Source organism: Mastigoproctus giganteus, chromosome 6, assembly GCF_048544385.1.
Source record: "Mastigoproctus giganteus isolate SK-2022 chromosome 6, ASM4854438v1, whole genome shotgun sequence".
Classification (NCBI taxonomy): Eukaryota; Metazoa; Arthropoda; class Arachnida; order Uropygi; family Thelyphonidae; genus Mastigoproctus; species Mastigoproctus giganteus.
This window is the reverse complement of record NC_143580.1, coordinates 208018142-208040672: the sequence shown is the minus strand read 5'-3', so window position 1 is coordinate 208040672 and position 22531 is coordinate 208018142. Positions and strand designations below refer to the sequence as shown.

Here is a 22531-nt window from a genome sequence, read left to right as displayed (position 1 = left end):
AATGGTAATCAATGGACACTGCTCTTCGTGGACTAATGTTATTAGTGGAGTCCCCTCAGGGTTCAGTGTTCGGTCCATTTTTTTCTGTATTTATATATGATATTGATGATAGTATATCAGGCTGAATGTCCAAGTTTGCAGACGATACGAAGGTTGGCAGGGTTGTTAATGACACTAATGACAGTACACTGCTGCAACAGGATCTAGAAAAGTTGAGCAGATGGGCTGAGAGGTGGCAAATGAAGTTTAACATTGACAAATGTAAAGTACTACATATGGGAAGCAGTAACCCCAGAGTAATGTATCAACTCTGTGGTACTGCACTGACAGTGGTAGAGAATGAAAAGAACCTGGGGTAATTGTGCAGGCAGATATGAAGTTTTCTGAGCAGTGTAGACGGTCTGCAAGAGTAGCTCATGGTGTCTTGTCAATGATATACAGAAATTTTTCTAGCAGGGATAAGGAGGTGATTATCCCCTTGTATAAGGCAATGGTCAGACCACACCTTGAGTACTGTATACAGGTCTGGAGGCCTCATTTTAAGAAGGATGTAGTGCTGTTGGAACAAATATAGAGAAGGACAACAAGATTAGTGAATGGAACAAAGGGTTGCTCTTACAAAGAAAGGCTTTAGCTTTGCAAATTGCAGTGTCTGGAGACTAGGCACCTGCGAGGTGACCTGATTGAGGTGTATAAAGCCTTGAATGGTTTGAGCATGCTCAGTGAGGAATGGATTCTTCCTCTCTTGCTCAGAATAATCGCCTGAGAGGGCATAAATTCAAATTGAGGAAAGACAGTTGTAGGATAGATGTGCAGAAGTTTGCCTTTAGCCAGTGGGTAGTTGATTGCTGGAACAAACTTCCATCTGTTGTTGTAGAAGTTGATAGCTTAAATAGATTGAAGGCAGAACTTAACAAACATTTGGAGTGAATGGATGGGTGAAATAAGGGTTTTTTTTTTTTTTTTTTTGGCTGATGCTATATAAGCTTGCTTTCTTGCGTCATGTGCCTTTGCTAATTTGTTAAATAGGGAAAAAAATCTTTAATTGATGTATATTATTGATTATTGACTTATATATATATATATAAAATTTTTGTTTTTATTACCTTTATTTATATTATACAGATTTGCATAATGAAAAAACTAGCATATATTATATACTATTTGATAAATATTTATAAATGTTAGCTTAATTTTAATAAACTTATTAAATATTTTATAATGAAGGATTATTGAAGTTAAATTTATAGTACAACTGAGGAGATATACAACTAAACATGAATTGGTATTTATTGTAATAAAACTATTTGTTGAAATTTTGTGCATTATTCCTAAAAAATTTCCTAATATTCCTAACAAAATAATTAGTTTGTTGATCTCTAAAATAGAGGAAACATTATTTTATACACTCAGCACATCCAATGTTACATTAATTTGCTGGTGAAATTTTCAGTTTAGAGTTTGATGAGAAAGAGAGGGTCTGATTTTGAACTGGGACATGATAACAAATGAAAAAAGTTTTCCAGTTGGAATTGGTCACTGTTCTTTTAAGAGTCCCAATAGTGGGTTCAGAAACATTATCAGCAAATAGCAATTAAATTAGTGTAGTGAATGTGCTGAGTATGGAAAATATATTTCCTGTAATTTAGAGAGTACAGTTTTGTTTTGTACAATTTAAGATTGTTTTGATTGTTAACCCATTTTAATATTGTTTTATTTTTAGTTCGGATCATTTGATCAAGTGGTTTTCTGATAAATTTTGCATTGCTGCATTTGTGACTTATGAACAGGTAATTAGTGATATTTGTACAATTGCTCTTATTTTAAAATATACACATTATCCTTTTGTTAAATGCAAACATAAATTACAAAAAAAATTAAAAATAATTTTATTATTATTATGAATACTTAGTATTCATAATAATAATAAAATTATTAACATAATTAACAGTGTAAGGAAGCCAGATTTTTGCTGCACCAGCCAAAAAAAAAAAATAAATAAACAAATTAAAAAAAATAAACAAAAAAGAGAGAGAAAGAAAGAAAAAAAAAAGCTGTCTATTTCCATCTTTCTGTAGTTACTGATCAATTTGGCCTTTGAATTTTTTAAAGCCATTACTTCAATTGCCAGTAGAGGCAACCTATTCCAGTGCTTTCTTGTTTCAGTAAATCTATCCAAGAATAAAAGTAGAACATTTCATTTTTAATTTGTATTTGATTATATTAGAATTCCTAGGTCCCATATACCTCAATTAACTGTAGCTCTTCCGTAGTTGTGCATTTTAGCCGCAGTAGTTCTTGCAACAAGAACTCATAAATTAATCTTCTGTGGTTATATTTATATTAAATTAAACAACTTTCACTTTTTAAAAAATTTTTTTTTTTTTATTAAGATGTGGTTATGTGCTTTCAGATTCATCCAGAAGATGGGTTTGGAATGGTTATGTAAGTTTTTTCCTTTAATAATTTAGATAAAAAAAAAACAAACTATTATATCATTTGAAATAATGAGAAAAAAATTTTAAATTCAAATATATCAGTTAGCATTAGCATTAGTAGAAGCATATGATGCAAGAAAGCAAGCTTATGCAGCAGCAGCCAAAAAAAAAAAAAAAGTTCCCATTTCATCCCTCCGTTCGTTCCAAATACCTGTCTAGCTCAGCCTTAAATTTATTTAGGCTATCAACTTCCACAACAAGGGATGGAAGTCTGTTCCACCAACCAACTACCCACTGGCTAAAGGCAAACTTCCGCACATCTATCCTACATCTGTCTTTCCTCAATTTGAATTTATGCCCTCTCAGGTGATTATTCTGAGCAAGAGGAAAAATCCCATCAGCATTGAGCATGCTCAAACCATTCAAGGCTTTATACACCTCAATCAGATCACCTAGCAGGTGCCTAGTCTCCAGACACTGTAATTTGCAAAACTTAAACCTTCCTTCATAAGAGCAACCCTTTGTTCCATTCACTAATCTTGTTGCCCTTCCATGTACTTGTTCCAACAGCTCTACATCCTTCCTAAAATGAGGCCTCCAGACCTGCATACAGTACTCAAGGTGTTGCCTGACCATTGCCGGCCCCGAGTGCCACGCGATAGTTCCCAAGCGATCTTTCTAGTGCGATTTTCTAGCGTTTTTCCTAGGGTGAGTACTAGTGCTTTCATAAATCCTCCAACGCTCACAACGTTACTGCTGACCACTCGCACCGTTACTCCTTCCCTCGCTGAGCAACGTCACTGCTTCAACACTAGCAACGTTACTGCTATCGCTATGTGCCATAAAAAAATCAAATCAAAATCAAATCAAATCAAACTGCTATCGCTAGCAACGTACTGCTCTCCTCTTGTGCTGATCGCTTGGTCACTGGTTGGCACTGCTCCTGCCTCCACGCGGCGGGGCCAGTAATCTGGGAGAAGGAATTCCCTCTTCCAGGGCTAAAAGGAGCAACGATGGATTGCAATGAATATCCATCTCTGGAGTCCACAGGCGGCAAAGTTGTTAACTCTGTCTCAGAACATGAGTCCAATCGTCTGGACAGAAAAACAGATTTCAGATATACCAGCATTTCTTATAATGCACTCATTGTCCACACAACCTGTCGGCAAGCTATCGCCTTTTCTGATACTGAAATGTTTAGAATCGGTTGTTGGATCCCCTAAAATGGTGAAGCGTCTCCAATCAGGAGACCTTTTAATTGAAACTTCAAAAACATCTCATTCAGAAAAATTGTTAAATTTAACAACATTCAACAATATTCCAGGGTCAGACTCTGTTATGTCCCATAACACCCTGAACACGTCTAAAGGCGTTATCACTGAATGGGACCTATTAACTGTTTCTGAAGAAGAAATAGTACAAGAGCTTAGCGAACAAAAGGTGACACATGCTCGGAGAATAATAACCAAAAAAGATGGCAACCTACTACCAACTAGGTCCATTATTTTGACGTTCAGCACTCTGAATCTTCCATCTTCTGTCAAAGCAGGTTATTTAAACTGCAAGATTCGACCTTACATCCCGAATCCCATTCGCTGTTTTAAGTGCTAGAAGTACGGCCATGCACAGACTGCATGCAGAGGCGATGCTGTGTGTCTTATTTGTGGCTCCAAGGAGAGTGCACAGCTTCCTCTCCTACTTGCCCAAGCTGTAAAGGAAGCCATCCTGCATTTTCTAAAGCATGTGACCTTTGGAACACAGGAAAAAAAATCCAGAAATATAAAGTGGAGCATAAAGTCACATATCCTGAAGCAAGAAAGCAAGTGCTGTTAACCATGCCTAGCAGATCATATGCATCAGTAACCAGAAGTAGCCGCTCAGTTGCAACACAAACAGATGTCTCCATAGAACCAAGCAGTTCTTTTTCCACCTGGGCCAAAACTGCGCTAACATCCAAAAAGAAACTTACAGTGAACGAGACCAGCAATACACCAATTAGTATCCCAACTGATGCTATCCCATCATTGCCCGAAACTGCAAAATCAGCAAATGTTGAAGACCAGGAAAAAGTGAAACAATGCAATAGGAAAATGGAAATTGATATTCAACTAGAGGATGAAGAATCAGTTTTAGAATTATATGCTAATGATACCATAGAAACAGGACGCCCAACCTTTTCAAGGAATGAAAAATCAAAACAAAGCAGACTGAAGCCTTCTCAGAAAAAACAGTCAGATTAATCTTATTCAATCAAATCCAAACAATGAATAAATTCATACAATGGAACTGTAGAGGATTACGCAGTAATTTTGATGACCTGAGTGATTTACTTTTTCAAACAAATGCAGTAGGTGTATGCTTACAGGAAACATTTCTATCACCAAAAGTCTCTCTCAGATTCAAAAATTACACCATGTTTAGACGAGACAGAGATTCTGATGGTCCTGCCCATGGAGGGGGTAGCTGTTCTTGTAAAATCTACTATACCGTCAAGACGTAACCAGCTACAAACCTCCTTAGAAGTTGTAGCAGTTCGGATGGCAATGGGAATATCATTAACGCTTGCATCCATTTATATCTCGCCCATTTATCCTTGCTCCCAGACTGAACTTGACAATCTAATCGCACAACTGCCGCCTCCTGTCTGCTTATTTAGTGATTTCAATGGCCACCATCCATTGTGGGGATCTTCCACCATGGATAGGAGAGGCCAAATAATTGAAACATTCCTGGATAACCATAACCTGACTCTGCTGAATTCTGGCTCTCCAACTTATATACAACTACCTACAGGTACTACCTCAGCCATAGACTTATCCATCTGTTCAGCATCTCTTTTTGCAAGCATGGAATGGTTAGTGCTGAATGATCCATTCCACAGTGGCCATTTTCCTATTATCAGTTCAATTGAAACCCAGGTCGTGTCATGTCCTAAAGGCCGTACTTCTTGGAATTTTTATAAAGCAGACTGGGTAAACTACTCAACTTGTGTCCTACTCGACACTCAATATGTTCAACATCAACATATTGATGACGTAACTGACCACATTACCAGCCAAATCTTATCTGCAGCAGAAATTTCCATCCCAAAATCAGACCAATGCAAGCGTGTACACAAAAACCAGTGGTGGAATGCGGATTGCTCTAAAGCAAAAGTAGAAAAAAAAAAACCATGCTGAACCAGTTCCGCAAATGCCCAACTACTGCCAATCTAATTTTATACAAAAAACTCAGAGCAAAAGCAAGGCAAATTAGGAAGAAAGCAAAATGTGACTCCTGGATCAACTTCGCATCAGTTATTAACAAAAATACTGACACTCGAATTATATGGAAAAAATACAAGCTCTCAATGGAAAATTTCCTCCGCAGCAATCCCCAATAATACAGTGGAATGGGCAGGACCTATCCTCTTCTACTGACATTGCAAATGCTTTAGCAGAATCTTTCTATAACAGTTCCGCCTCCTCTTCTTATGTCACCTCCTTTCAACGCATTAAAACTGTTGAGGAACATCATAAATTTAATTTTTCAAAGACTCTCACTTCCGTATAACCAACCCTTTTCTATAGCTGAACTCAAAGAATCCTTGAGCAAATCTCCAAATAGTGCAGCAGGACCAGACGGCATTCACTACAGTATGCTGAAGCATCTATGTGAAGCCGATCTCTACATACTATTACACTTTTATAACCGGATCTTCGCAGAAAATACATATCCTCTCTCATGGCGTCATTCCTATATTTGTGCTATTCTAAAACCAGGTAAAGATCCTTCCATAGTTGAAAATTACAAACCAATATTGTTGACAAGCTGTTTGGGCAAAATCTTTGAAAGGCTGGTGCAAAAGAGGCTCATCTGGGTTCTAGACTCCCAAAACGTTCTTTCTGATCACCAATATGGCTTCCATAAAAACAGACCTACCCTAGATTTACTACTCAAAATTGAATCTAACATACGTAGTGCTTTTGTCATGAGACAACATCTGGTGATGGTGAACCTAGATATTCAGAAAGCATTTGATACCACTTGGCGTCATGGTATTATTAAGGATATACATCAGTTGGGGCTGAGAGGCTACCTTCCACAATTCATCCAGAACTTTTTAAGGTTACGCACCTTTCAAGTCCGATATCAAAACGTGCTATCAACAACTCACATTCAAGAAGAGGGTGTTCCACAGGGTTCCATACTGAGTGCTACCCTATTTGCGATTTGGGTCAACAACATATTGGAAGAACTTCCAAAAACCATCCAAATATACATGTTTTTTTTTATTTTTTTGTTTTTTTTGGTAGTTGTTGGCGCATAGGCTTCTGTGGCCATAATGCACCTCCCAAAGTTTTTGCAGTACTTTGATCCAAGCCCGAGGCGGGAATCGAACCCACGACCTTTGGGTTGCCAGGCAGGCACTTTATCCACCCGGCTAGCCCGGTCGGCCAAATATACATGTATGCAGATGACCACACCATATCCTGCCAGTCACAAAGTATGAATACTGTTGAAAGACAGTTACAAATTGCTCTCGCCAGAATAGAATTGTGGACCTTATGTAATGGATACCGCCTAGCTGAGCAGAAATCCATCACTACTCATTTTTGCAAATTACGCTCACTACATCCCGATCCTGAGCTAAAGATCAATAACATTTCAATTCCTCTTGTTCACGCTGTCCGTGTTCTTGGCCTCTTACTGGATAAGAAACTGAACTTTCAAGCACATGTGGCTTATCTTAGAACTATCTGTTTGAAAAAGTTGAATATTCTCCGGTGTGAGTCGTCTATGTCATGGGGTGCTGATCGACATACCTTGATCCATCTTTATCGAGCTCTCATCAGATCCTGCTTAGACTATGGCTCTCCAGTGTATGACTCTGCAAGAAGACCTACTTTAGAGCAATTGAATACGATCCAGCACAGTGCGCTGAGAGTTTCTCTAGGGGCTTTCAGAACCTCCCCAGTTCAGAGCTTTTATATCGAAGCTCATGAACCACCTTTACATCTTTGGAGGAAAACATTACTTTTGATGTATGCTGCAAAAATTCGCAGTCTTCCCTCCCACCCTAGTTGGAAATGTCTGTATAATACCGAATGGGAGTTATTTTATAACAGTAAGCCAAATGAAAATCGACCTGCTGCACTTAGACTTAAAGAACTCACTCAAGCATGAAATATAGATGTCAGCAATATATTTCAGGACATAACACCTCCTGATCCGCCTTGGACAAATATTTCTGTTAATTACGACAACTATTTTCAACAATGGGGTAAGAACACCTTGTCACCCTCCAATATCGCACAATTACATGAAACTCACTCTTCTAACTCAGAGGCCTGTAAATCTATACAGATGGATCAAAAACTGAAACCCAAGTAGGTGCTGCAGCAGTCTTCCCTTCATTCACCATTTCTGTTTCATTACCAACAGAATGCAGTATCTTTACTGCTAAGCTTTATGCTATTAATTTAGCTCTTGATCGGATAAATGAATTTTTAATTATGACTACTTTAATATACACCGACTCACTCAGTGCTGTCACTGCTGTAATAAGTGGTAACAACTCCTCTCACCCTGTAGTAAAACAGATTCGTTCTAAGTTACTTGCCTGGAAGGAATTGAACCAAACTGTGACTTTCTGCTGGATCCCAGGACATTCTGGAATAGCCAGCAATGAAAGAGCAGATCATGCAGCCAAACAACCAGAAACCACTATTTCGCAAACTATTCAAGTTCCATATACAGATTACAAACACATTATCCGTAAAGCATGTTATAATAGCTGGTCATTAATCTGGAAAGGTTATCCAGGAAATAAACTCTACCAAATAAAACCGGAATCGAAGCTGTGGCCCTCCAGCTTCCAGAAAAGCAGACGAGAAGAAACAATTTTAGGAAGGCTCAGGATTGGGCATACTCATCTCACTCACCTGTATCTATTACTTTAGATACAGGTGACAGCGCTCCCCAATGTACATCATGTCTTGAGTGCTGGTATTGATAAACTGATCCATCGTTGGGACAGGTGCATCAATAAAACTGGAGACTTTGTGGAGAAGTAGTGCATGTTCACTTATTTCTTGGCGTGTAATTTCAACTTTGTGCTATTAAACATCATTGAGAGAAAAAATGTGTTACCTTACTTTTCAGAAACCCCTTATATATATATATATATATATATATAAATAAAAGATGTAATGTCATGTTATGAAGAGTAGACCAATGCCATTAGAATTTTACCACTATGCTTTACATTTATTACTGTATAATCCTTGCTTCAGTCCATCACACAAAAACAGCATATATCAGAATTCATCATTCTGAAGAATCCTTTTTTCACTCCTTCAGAAGTCAGTTCCCTGAGAAGGATCCAATTTACCCATTTCTTGTGCACTTACTTTTGTGAAGAAAGGATTGTTGGAGATGTCTTCTGTGGAATTGCTGTTACAGCTGTGATCTAATACACAGGAGAAGTTGTGCAATGTCAACTGCACCTGCACATCCTGGATTGGGTGATTAGCAGTTTGGGGCACAGTTTTTCTGGACAGTGTTACCAACTGTTGAGAGATCTTTTGTTATCAAAATTCATGAATTTTTGGCATATATTCAAGGTTTTCATGATCTGCTACCTTCCAATCTGTTTTCCATTTGTGTAAAATGTTGTTTGAGACAGGGCTTTAGTATTTTTGAATGTTGTTGAAAGCTCCAAAATCCATCATATGGTAAACCCATCACTGTGTCCCATGATTCATGTTCAAAATAATAAATAATATCTCTCCCTTCCCACTTCATTTATATCTCTATGCAATACTCTGTCCAGTAAATAACTTATGACCACACCAGTGTTTTAGCAATCAGCCATTCTTCCTCGCCTGGTGTCACACAGTGAGAATCAGTAAATGTGACAGTGAAGGTTTGTGGCATGTATTTATATGGAGTACTTCATCAACATGGGCAAGGGACATGATATGACAGACTTCGAAAAAGGGATAATTGTTGGGTACCAGTTGAAGGGTGACAGTATTAAGGAAATTGCAAATCTTGTGGGCTGTTTGCAGAGTGTTGTAGTTAAGATGTTCCAACAGTGGACAGAGCAGCAGTTGCTGGCCAATGGCATCCATGCCTCATTGATGGTTCAGGTGAACACAGGCAAGCCAATAGATGGAAAATGGTGGAATGGCTGACTATGAACTTTAACCAGGGGATGAGCAGCAGTGTTTCCAAGACCACAATCCAACAAATCCTTCTCTTATGGGCCACCAGATTAGGCACCTGGTCAAGGTACCCATGCTTATGGCCACTCATTGGCAACATTTAAAGTTTTCATCTAAATGGCATCATTGGACCATTGATGACTGGAAAAAATTTGCCTTTTCTGATAAATCACATTTTCTGCTGTGCTGTGTGGATGGTAAATGAATGGTATGCCAGAAAATTGCAGAGAGGAATTTCTCTGATGTCCTGGTCCAATAGAAACAGGTAGGTGGTGGTAGTGTTTTGGTAATGGCAATGTTTGCCTTGAAATCTCTTTGAGCCCTCATACCCCTAGACTGCATTCCAAATTCTAAAAACTGCCCTTCCATTGTGGTTTATCAGGTAATCCCCTTCATGATGACAGTCTCCCCAGATGGCACAGGTGTGTTCCAGCAGGATAACGCGTCCTGCCATGTTGCCATTGTTTGAGAGTAGTTTGCCAAACACGAAAGTGATTTCCAAGTGCTACCTTGACTGTTGAATTTGCTGGATATGTATCCTATAGAACACTTCTGGGATTATGTCAACAGATTCAGCATTTGGATCCTTCATCATTAACCATCGCAGATCTACAGGATGCAGTTGTGGCGACAAGTACAATATACATTCTGAGACATTCTGGGGCCTTATAGGGTCAGTGATGCTTCATTGTATGACAGCGATATGCCTACTGATGGCAAGAGGAGGATATACCCACTATTAGGTAGATAGTTATAATGTTTTGACTGGACAGTGTATTTGTATATCCAGAAATTTGCATAAAATGTGATTATTTGTTAGTGCTCCCATAATTTTTGCATAATAATATGTGTTTTGTTTAAAATCATTAATCTTATAATACATGTAAAAAAAGAGTGTATAAAGGGAGCTGTAATTATTAATCATCATTTGAAGGGATTGTTTTCTTTGTGATGTTTTTCCATGTAGATAGTGGGCAATTAATAATACTTTTATAATACTCCACAATACAAACAAGTTTATTAGAGCATTATTTTTAAAAACCTTTGCTGGTTTCTTGATCACATGCTACAATGACACCAAAAGAAATGACATGAAGATTATCCCATTGAAGTGACATTATGTAGGTTCACAGATTGTCTGTTCAGCTTTAATCAACAGTTCCTCTTCCCAAGGCATGCTTGTCTCAGGTCACAGTTTATTATAGAAAACGTTGACCTGTGTCCTTGATATTCCTCCCATTGTTTGTGTTAATGGTGTAAAAAGGTAAAAAAAATGTAATTACATTTTTTTTTTACCTTTATTACATTAATTTAAAAAATTACATTATTAATTGAAACAACAGGAGGGACATTGAGGACACATAAGTCAACCTTTTCATGATAATCTGTGACACAAGAGAAATATGCCCAACAGCTAACGAACTTCTTTTTGGACTTCTTTGACATCACTTTACTTCATCGAACTATTTTTTGTGTATCATTCCATGGGTATTGTATATAACATACAATACTGGAAATACAAGAAATTTCCAGTAAAATATAATACACGAAACTGGCAGAGGTTTTGAAATGTAATGCAAATTACCCTGTATCTAAAAGCAGTAATTATTATGAAGTATATCCTCTACTTGCTTGTTGGGATATTATTGGAATAATATTTTGCATGAAGGTTCAAAAATGCAATTAAAATATAAGTACAGGTTAATCATCACTAATCTGGCAGCGTTGGGACCTGCGGGGTGCCGGATTAGTGAGTTTTCCGGATCACCGGTGGTTATATTAGCACATACAGTTTACCCAACAGCTAACACCTCATCCTACCTTTAATTAACACGTTGACTGCCAAGCTAGTTTAAGAAAAAAATTCCCCAGGAGCCAAAAAATATTTAGCAAATAATTCGATTAGTAATTCTAAAATAAATATTATAATGTCAGTGTTGTCGTTTTTTCATTTAAAATATCAAAAAAAGAGTTTTGTTTTGTGTGTCATATATATGTGGCTGACGTGGCTTTTTTTTTTTTTTTTTTTTAGGAGCATTAGCAACTAAGTCCATGTTGCTCCGGGATATGTGGTGGTCATTTCCTGACCTTTCCGCATCCTCCGTATTTGGTGGTGACGGGCTCGAACCCCGGTCTAATCAAGAAGAACGCACTGCTGCTGCTGCTCCTTCCCACCTGGCTACGGCGGCGCCGGCTGACGTGGCCCAGTAGGTTACTTTATTTCTTGAGAAGCCATGTCGGCCACATACGTGTGACGCTATTACGGCATACGTATGAAGGTCATTTGTGATTAGTTTATTGCACATGTGGCGAGCGCGTGCAATAAAACTAATTGCGATAAAATAAACTCTCGAACGTCACAATAAGTTTGTCAGTATTGTTTGTGAAAACAAGTTCGTTAGCGCATTGTATTATCCATCATATTGTGTTGTGTTTTTCCGCAAGTTTATACAAGTGTGTTGTAAAAAAAAAAAAAATCTAAAAAGAAATGGCTAAAAGAAAATTACTAAAATAAGAGGAACTGAGAGAAATTGCTGGAATTTACAACTAAGCAGAGAAACTTCTCACAGACACACCGCTGTCGAGTTTTTTCAGAAGTTCAACTTTATCTGTTATGGACAATGTACGGTGTTTGCACTTTACAGCACGAGAAGCACTTCCTTTATGCATTGAAACCATGGCTGAGATTAAATGTGAGCAAGTTATAATAATAAATGCACAAAAACAAGTATGAATAGCTTGCCAGTGTTTATGAGTTCGCGCCGACAACTGATGCTGCAACCAAAGCCACCAAAACAGTAATTTCAAATTTCCCGCTACCGGGAAATTTGAAATTACCTTCACGGAAATTATGTCCAAATTAGCAGTGGAACCGGATTAGTGATGGTCGACCTGTATTACAAACAGGACCACGTTAACACTACAGCCAAACTGGCCATGGTCCAGGGTCTCATTTTCAATGTAAATATTTTCTAAAGTAGTGATAAAAAATTCTAATATTTTTATATATAATAATTATTATATAAAAGAAAATAACTTCAAGTTTTTCCAAACATTGAAGTTACATTACATATATATCTTTGTGTAATGATTTCAAATGCCAGTGGAGAAAGGGATTTTTATCCAAATTAAAATTGATTAAAAATACTTTGAGAAGTGTTATGACAAAAATGAGACTCAATAATTTAGCTATTCTTAGCATAGAAAATGAAAAATTTGAATTCTTTAGATTTCAGTGAATTAATTGAAGAATTTGTTATTAAACCAAGAAAACGTGTAATATTAAAGTATTCTTAAATTTAACTTCTTTAACTTCTTTTTTGTACCTTTTTATTGTACAATAAATAAGTTAAAAGTTTCTATTAAAATTGTTTTTATTATTACTTTATTTTTCAAGTTAAAAAAAACCATTTTTATCAAGGAATGTAAATATAAAAACCTATTTGTATTTATATGTATATGTGTAATATATATACATATATACAAGATGTCCCAAAAGTCACTGTGCATTTTGAGGAAACAGTGTGATTTTCAAATAAATTTCATTACGACAAGTATATTTATTCTTTTTTTACATAAAGCATAAGTATTTGTAATGGGTTAGAGATGTTATTATAATTTTTATTAATTTTTTAATGTTTTCTTTTCAGACCCATAATTCATGATGAATGTTCAAAGTGCAAATTTTTGCACTTTGAACATTCATCATGAATTTTTGTTGTAACATTTTGCATCAGAGGAATGAAATTTTGTGAAATTAGGGAAAGATTTTCAAGGAGATTTCATAGTTCTGGTCTTATAGACAATATGATTCATGCACTGGTGAATAAGTTTAAAAGAACTGGGTCTGTGCATGATGAGAAGAGATGTGGACACCCAAGGACAGCATGTGAAAGCATTGAATCAATTCGAGCAATATTCAAAGAAGACCCAAAATTATCAGTTAGGGAGGGGTCTTGAAGACAACATACCCAAGACATCAGTTCACAGAATTTTACATTCAGCACTACCACATCCGACTGTTGCATGACCTGCATGAAGATTTTCCATGTTGAGCAGCAATGGGTGATCACCAGAACTTGGTGATCAAATCCAAAATAACAGCTTAATAGACCACACTATGAAATCCGCTTAAATCTTTCCCTAATTTCACAAAACTTCATTCGTTTGATGCAGGATGTTACAACAAAAATTCGCTCTTGAACATTCATCATGAATTATGGATCTGAAAAGAAAACATTAAAAAAATAATAAAAATTATAATAACATCTCTAACACATTACAAATACTTATGTTTTATGTAAAAAGGAATAAAGTTATTTGAAAATCAGACTGTTTCACCAAAATATGCAGTGACTTTTGGGATACTCTGTAATATATGCACATATATTACCCACATACACGTATATATATTAAAGGGGTCTCAAATTTAAATATGGCTGGGGGCCTATTTCATCCTTAATCTGCCCCTGATTATAAAATTACATTATAAACCTTGTAAATACCTCTCATATATTATGTTGCCTAGAGATAGCACCGCACTCTCCTTCTTTTCACTTATTAGTTGAGCTGAGGTTTCCATGGTTTTTCAAAGTAGGTCTGTTAATGTTCCTGATTGGGAATATGAGAGTTATTCTTTTCTGGGCACATTATCCATTTGTTGACCTGGTTATTGAATGGGAAGTTTTAGAATGATATGTTTTTAAGCCAGTAAACTGTGGGAATAATTCTTGCTGTAAAGATATTACTATACTTTTTTTTTATATAACATTAATATTTTCACCATCCTCTCTAATGCTGAATTTTAACCCTGTATATCTTGTTTATTTAGTGTGAACTCTTCACACTTTACTTTTTATTTCTCTCAGTTTGTTTTTGCCACTTTCTCACATGCATTTTTATGCAACTAGTGCTTAATTCAATGAAATCTAAAAAAGAAATCCAAATTCCATAATATATTGATATCCCAATATTATACTTTTTTATTTATTCTTTTACTAGCTATATTTGTGTTGCCATTAAAGTAAATCATTCCTTTTGTAGGCAGAATCATTTTAGAACTGTTGGTTCCCCTTTGAAATCAATTGAAAAATATCCTAATCTTAATTCTCAAGAGCAGCGATATATAAAACTGGTAAGCTGTGAATACTTCTTGATTTAGTCCAGAATTTTAACCTTGTATGTGATTTTATATCATTTATTTATCTATATTTATTTATATCATTTTATATCAGTAACTTGCCCTTAAAGCCACATTACCCCAGTTTGTACAGCAATATTTTGTGCTCAACAGTAACAAAAGGTTTCCTGAAATCCAAGTGTATGATGTCAAAATTATTTTTTGCATCCAATTCCTTTATGACCATTTTGCATTATCCAACCAGATTGGTCAGACAAGATTTTCCCTTAACAACCCATGCTGTGTTTGAAATATAATTACAGCTTTGGCTAGATGATCCTGCATTACTTCTTTAACTAGTGATTCCATTATTTTTCCTGTAACAGAAGTTAAACTAACAGGTCTGTAATTTCTTGTGTCACCCTTTGATCCTCCTTTGTGAATTGGGAATACATTCACACATCTCCAATCTGCAGGGACCTTCCCTGAATCCAAGGATGTGCTAATAATTATGGCCAAGGTTTTGCTTACTTCCTTTGCTACCTTCCTTGAGATAATTGGATAGATCCCATCCACCCCCAGGTACCTTTCTTATTTAACATCAACAATTTCTCTTCCGCTTTCCTCTCAGTTATTACAAAAACGTTTAGCTCCCTGTTGTAGTTTGATAAACTTCTGGCATCCACTTCCCTAAAGAATTCTTCATGTGTGAATGTAGTTGCAGAATACTCATTCAGTTTGTCAGCAGACTGAGCAGATCATCAACAGTCGAACCACTAAGTTTATTCATCTTCTTCCTTCTGGTGTTTACATAAATAAAGAAGTCTTTGCTGTTTTTCTTTTCATCCTTTGCCAAAGATTCAACTGATATACCTTGGCTTGCCTAACTTGTCTTTGCTTGCCTTTGTGACTTGATTAAGACTAGTTTATATTTACTGTAGACTCCTGTGTCACTTGATGATTTATATGCATTCTATGCATTTTTCTTCTCTGCCACAAGTCTTATTTCATTTGACATCCATTTAAGCTGAAACCTGGAACAGTATTTCTTAGTTGTTACAAAAAGCCTAGGAGCTTCTATGATTAATTCCTTGAATGCTTCTCATTTAGAATTTGCATATGGTAACATCATCACTTGGTCCCACTGTATAGAATTTAAAAACTCTCTGAGACCATTGTAATCATTTTTGCGAAAGCAAAACCCCATCCCTTTATCCTCAATGGTAGTTCCATCTTTAAGTAAATCCTACATCAATACTCTGTGAACACTGCCATCTAGTGGTTTTTTATGTTCAGATTCTTAATGCATGAATAAAAACTTGCTGAAAAAAGTCTTGCTGCTGTGCAAGTGACCAACCCACAAAGTTAAAATCATCCATTAGAAGACATTCTGATTTACTGGCCAACTCTATTTCTATGTACAATTGTTCATTGTACTGATCAGATTCATTAAGCTTATGACTCTCATTTTTGTTTTCCCAGTACGGTCACACTAAATTGACTCAACATTGCACTTCCACCTATGTTTGAGAGAGTACATTCAATGTGCTATAATTTTTAGAATGTCGAGAAATAAAAACATTCTGAAATACTCAGAATTCCAAAAATTCATAAATAATCGTTTGAAAAGTGCAATTCTTGGGTAAAATTGAGCTGACTTTTGTGCTGAGCTATAAATCAGAACAAAACTCAAAATTCTATTGAAAGTTTGTTCTGCATATATAAAGTAATCTCAACACGAGCAAAATACAAATAAAAATATGTACCAAGCTATAAACAAAAACAAATTATTGATGCTGATAGCCAGAGCTGAATCGGTGGTGGACAGAATTGAGCAGTTCATTTTGTATACTTTTATTTTTACACCATTTATATTATTGACCACTTAAAAGTGACCACCTGTATTCATTATGGCACAGAACTTGTAGTACTGTTCAATGCTTATATGCATCAGATTCAGTAAATGTGTTAAAGGTAAATATACTCTAAATTCAAATATAATAACTGCTTGATTTGCAAACATTCGATCACCAAGAAATTTTCATACCTCAGATGTTTTACTCAAAAGCTCAATTTCACAAAACTGTTGCTGAACTTTGGAAACTGTACTGTACATTATCTTTCAAAGTAAAATGAATCAAAATAAAATACTTTCAAAATTTATGTATTTTAGCTACATATTGCAGACACATACAACATACACTGTCCAGTCAAAACATTAGTACCACCCCCGTGTTTTTGCAATTGGTTGTTCCAGTAAATGTGATACTGCAGGTTTCATGGCATGCAATCCTTATAAAGCACTTGTTTGAAATTGGTGAAGGACATGATTTAACAGACTTCGAAAAAGGGATGATTGTTGGGTACCAGTCGAAGGGCAGAAATGCTATGGAAACTGCAAATTTTGTGGACTGTTCGTGGAGTGCAGTGGCTAAGGTGGCTCAAGAGTGCACAGATAGTGGACACAGCAATGGTGGGCACCCATACCACATTGATAGTTGTTGTGAATGTAGGCTGCCCTGCCATTTGTGAGCTGACAGACAGAAGATGGTGAAATGGCTGACCATTGACTTTAATCAACAGATGACCAGTAATATTTCTAAGACCATGATCCAATGAACTCTTCTTTGTATGTGCCACCAGAGTAGGTACCCGGCCAAGGTACCATTGTTTGCAGCCATCCATTGCCACCAATGCCTAAAGTTTGTATCATCTGAATGGTGTCACTGGACCGTTGATGACTCAGAAAAAGTTGCATTTTTCTACTGAATCATGTTTCCTGCAAATGCCGTGTGGATGGTAGATGAAGGGTATAGCAAACACTGTAGAGAGAAGAATCATTCCAGTATCTTGGCTGGAATGGCAGGCAGATGGCCATGGTGTTTTGATATAGGGGATATTTTCCTGGAAATCTGATATCCTGATATCCCTAAACTGCACCCTGAATGCTAAAACCTATCTGTCCATTTTGGCTGATCAGGTACACTCCCTCATAGTGATGACTGTCTTTTCAGATGGCAGAGGCCTGTTTCCATAGGATAATGTGCCCTGCCATGTTGCCAACATTGTTTAAGAGTGGTTCACTGAACATGAAAGTGACTTCCAAATGCTGCCTTGGCTACTGAATTTACTAGATATGAATCCCATAGAACATCTCTGGAATTAAGTAGTTCGACAGATTCAGCACCACGGACTATCATAGATCTGTGGGATGCAATCCTGGTAACATGGTACAACATATCTCCTGCAACATTCAGAGCCCTTATACAGTCCATGCCTTACCATGTGATGGTGATGGTAGTGGTGGCAAGAAGAGGACTATTAGTTAGATAGACATAATGTTTTGACTGGACAGTATTACTGTACAGTAGAATTTTTTTTTGTAAAATTAGTGTTGCTACTACATATCGTCTTCATTTTTTTAGATCTGGCATCAGGAACCTTTATAAGATAAAGGCATGAAAATACTGTGGGGTCACAAATAATAAAAATAATTTAAGTATTTATTAAGTTTTACATAAATTACTTAATGGTATATGTACAGTCATTTTAATTCAAAGTCAAAAGGTCCATGATTTGTCTACTGAATTCACTAGAATTCGTCATTTCGCCAGGTGTATCTAAAATTGAATTGTTTTCCTGATCTCTCTTAGGAAAGGCAGTTTTTTCTGCACTAGAGGTATACAGAAAAAACTTACAGTACATCCTTATACAACCAAGAACTTTCATTAAAATAAATAAATAAATAAACACAGTACAAACTCTCAAATCCAGCAGCTGTGGAGCCTTATCTTTGCCAGATTTAGTGACACATGCCAAGTTATCTGTCATTGCACAACACTATACTGCACTTTGTTTTCATTGTGATGGAACACTATATTGTATATGGAAAATAAGGAACATTTAGTAAAGAATACTTCAACCAGTGGCATCCTTGTGTTGCTTGACCTTTCTAATACTAACCCTGCTGTAACAGACATGAAAAGTAATTTTTTTAGCATGCATCCTCCCATTATATCTAAAGAAAAATCATTCGCAGTTTACAGCTAGTTTGCATGGTGTTTGTAAGTTGGGATGGTTACTGTATTCACATAAACGTTTCTAATTTTTCCAAGTTCAAAATTGTGGAGTGGGAGAGAGAAACATCACCTACTATAACTTAAAAAAATTTTTTTTTTCTCTTTTGCTAATAGATGTATACTGGATTCTGTAGTTTATTTTTCAAAGCACATATAAATTCCTCCCCTAATTAGCCTTGATTCGTATGTCATTATACTTTTCTGAATTGTGTTACTATGTTGAACAAACTGCAAGTCACCCTTTTTGTTTTAATTATAAAAAAATTAATTTTTAGCTTTTTACTGAATTGAAAATGATCTATTAATTATGATCTGCTAAGCTCAGTTAAAAAAATATTGGATGAAAAGAAATGAGAGAAACCAATAATAATAATAATAAAGTTTTTATGATATTCTTTAGAATTTTTAAGGTCATCATCCCCTGGATTGAAATAACTGCTCATGTGGTTATTATGTATCTGGCAGACACAGTGTGAACATCTGTATTTTGTCAGCTATTTCGTGTTTAGCTGGTGAAACCAAAACCGTAGAGTAAGATTAGACACAATGTGGAAATGAGAGTTGGCTAGAAGAAAGATAGCTGCCTTTGTTCACTTGGTGTATTTTGAATGTCAAACAAAAAATTAATGTCTTGTGAGTTAGTTTGTTTGTTATTTGGTTTTTAGGAGCATTAGCAACTAAGGCCATATTGCTCCGGGGATATGTGGTGGTCATTCCCTGACCTTTCCGCATCCTCCGTATTTGGTGGTCACGGGCTCGACCCCCGGTCTAATCAAGAAGCATGTGCTACGCACTGCTGCTCCAGCCCACTTGGCTACGGAGGCACCTGTCTTGTGAGTATATCGAAATGAAAGCAGAAAATACTGTATAACCAGTTGGAAAATATTGGTGGGCAAATGTACACAGGAGTAATTGATTTCATTAACAAATTTAAATAAAATCATAGAAACATTTAAAAAAGTGGTGTCTATCAAATACCATACTAGCAGAGGAAAGTTTACATAGCTGTAGAATAAATAGTAATAGAAATTTTGAATTCTGTAATCAAAAAGGTTATCTTTGGAGACTAAATGGTATTCAGATTTAAATTATTATGCAAAAATCATCTTATAAATAATGAATAAAGGGACAGTGCAAATATTATTTGATATATTCAGTAACATGGCTCTGATTATATCATTTAGTTTTAGTGTATCACTAATATGTAAACTTTCCTCCGCTAATATGGAATTTGATCGACATCACTTTTTTAAATGTTTCTGTGTTTTTTAAAATTTGTAAAATTAAAAATGTTAAAAATTAGCAGAATGATTTTTAAGGTATTTTAAATTATTTTATTTACATTTCAAAAGGGTTGGCCATCATGTGTTGCTGTAGGAATGAATGATTTCCTAAAATTATTCTCTGCAGAAGAACATTGCCGTATTCGTCTTTTAGAATTGTTTGATGAGTATGAAGAGTGGCATTTAAAGTGCTCACATTATATGTTGGCCTGTGCTGTCAAGAATGGCCTTTCGTCACTTGCTATTTCTTTAGGTATGAATTGTTCAAGTTATTTTATTATTGTTTCAATAAAAAGCACATTACAAAATACATTCTAACGTAATTAAAGTAATTAATGTAACTAATGTAGTTAAAGCTTGCATTTCATGAATTGTACAAGGGTTGTACCAAAAGTAATGAATACATTTATTTTACACAAAAAAAAGTAAGGTACAAAAATATAAACAAATAGCCTCAGAAATAACTAGACACGTTCTTCCAGAAAAATTGCAGAAAAATTTGCTCATTTCTGCTAGTGCTGGAGGATATTTTATCACTACTGTAAAATGTGCAGCTTTTGGCTGTCACTGTTCTCATGGACCCTTCACTTTTTTTTTTTTAATTTTTTTATTTCAAGGACCTGACAGCTGCAAGTCAGGGGGGGAACCAAGTCTGGGCTGTAGAAGGAGGAAAATGAGGGGCCTTTCGCAGCAGAACTTTGCAATTGTTTGATTAATGATATTTAAATGTATTTCTGTCCTTGGAATGTTTCAGCCATCTTCTGACATTATTTATCCTCATACAGGCATTCCCATATTCATTACAAAATCACATGTAGATGTCTGCTGCTGAGTTCCCCTCCTTCACAAGAAATCTGATCACTGCATGTTGGTGAATTGACAGCTGTTCTCTCACACTGCAGGACAGGAATGCAATTGGTGCACATGCGGCAACTTAGCATTCTTAATAGAAAAGTTAGGTGGCATATGTAACTCTGATACTCTACTGTTTTTTGCAAATGTATACAGGGTGATTCAGGAGGAATAGTAAATATTTTAGGAGGTTATAGTATCGATTATTCTGAGTAAAAAAGTTCATATAAACGTGTCCAATTTCAATGGATACGGGGATACAGTTGTTTGAAACTGGTGTGCGTGCATAAAGCCATTATGAGAGGTATTAAAGAACGATAAATGACTTATTGTTTGTATTTATTGACTTTTTGAATGATACAAAACACAAATAATTGACAGATTTTTTACAGTTCACAATATATGTTTGAAAATCCCACCTCAATGCACCTTGCAACTCTTGTGGTAATATGACATGTTGTTCTTCTGAGGCATTCCTTTATGAGGGCAGCAGTATCCAAAGTGCGAGCAAGTAATTTGTCTCTTGTATTCACCTTTTCTTTGTATACTGCACTTTTCATCCATCCCACAAACCAAAATCTAATGGAGTGAGGTCTTGGAGACCTTGGTGGCAAATGAATGGGACCACCACAGCCGATCCATCGTTCAGGGAAAGTTTGATTTAGATATTGTATCACCAGATGGGTATAATGTGTAGGAGCTCCATCATGCTGAAAGTACATACCAATCCTTGTAGCTAAGGGAACATCCACCATCAGTAGTGAAATTTTGTTTTGCAGAAATACTAGGTAAATGGACCCTGTAAGACTATTTTGTAATGCAACAGGCCCAATCAACTGATTGTTGAAAAAAAGATGTTGAAAATTTGTTTCTACAGTGGCATGTGGATTTTCGTCTCACCACCTATGAGAGTTACGGGTGTTGTTGATACCATCACAGGTGAAAGTAGCTTCATCGCTGAACAGTATTAATGAAATTAATTAGCGATTAGCATTTACACACCCACAAAATTCTAATTGCTTAGTGTCGTCTCCTTGTTGAAAGCATTGCACCTGCTGTATGTAGTAGTAGTAGTAGTGGCATGTGATGCAAGAAAGCAAATGTATGAGCTTATGCAGCATCAGCCAAAAAAAAAAAAAAAAATCACACCATTCCCTCCAAATATCTGTCCAGTTCCTCCTTAAATTTATTCAACCTATCAACTTCCACAATGACAGATGGAAGTTTGTTCCAGCAATTAACCACCCGCTGGCTAAAGGCAAATTTCCGCACATCTATTCTACATCTGTCCTTTCTTAATTTGAATTTATGCCCCCTTAGGTTCGTAATCTGAACAAGTGGAAGGATCCCATCAGAATTCAGCGTGCTGAACCCATACACCTCAATCAGATCACCGCGCAGGTGTCTAGTCTCCAGCCACTGCAATTTGCAGAACTTTAGCCTCTCTTAGTAAGAGGATCCCTTCATTCCCCTCACCAGTCTTGTTGCCCTTCTCTGTACACACTCAAGTAAATCTACATCCTTCCTAAAATGAGGCCTCCAGACTTGTACG

General features: G+C 36.2%; 1 protein-coding gene across 1 annotated transcript in view; it reads left to right on the top strand.

Annotated features, from left to right (window-relative positions):
• Nucleotides 1-22531, top strand: part of LOC150084911 (tRNA wybutosine-synthesizing protein 4-like) — a 156719-nt gene that overhangs the window by 70192 nt on the left and 63996 nt on the right. Inside the window, exons 8-11 of the mRNA XM_090375637.1 lie at nt 1724-1790; nt 2414-2445; nt 14690-14780; nt 20197-20380. Of these exons, the coding sequence (XP_090231763.1) occupies nt 1724-1790; nt 2414-2445; nt 14690-14780; nt 20197-20380 (374 nt within the window). The remainder of the gene's footprint in view (nt 1-1723; nt 1791-2413; nt 2446-14689; nt 14781-20196; nt 20381-22531) is intronic.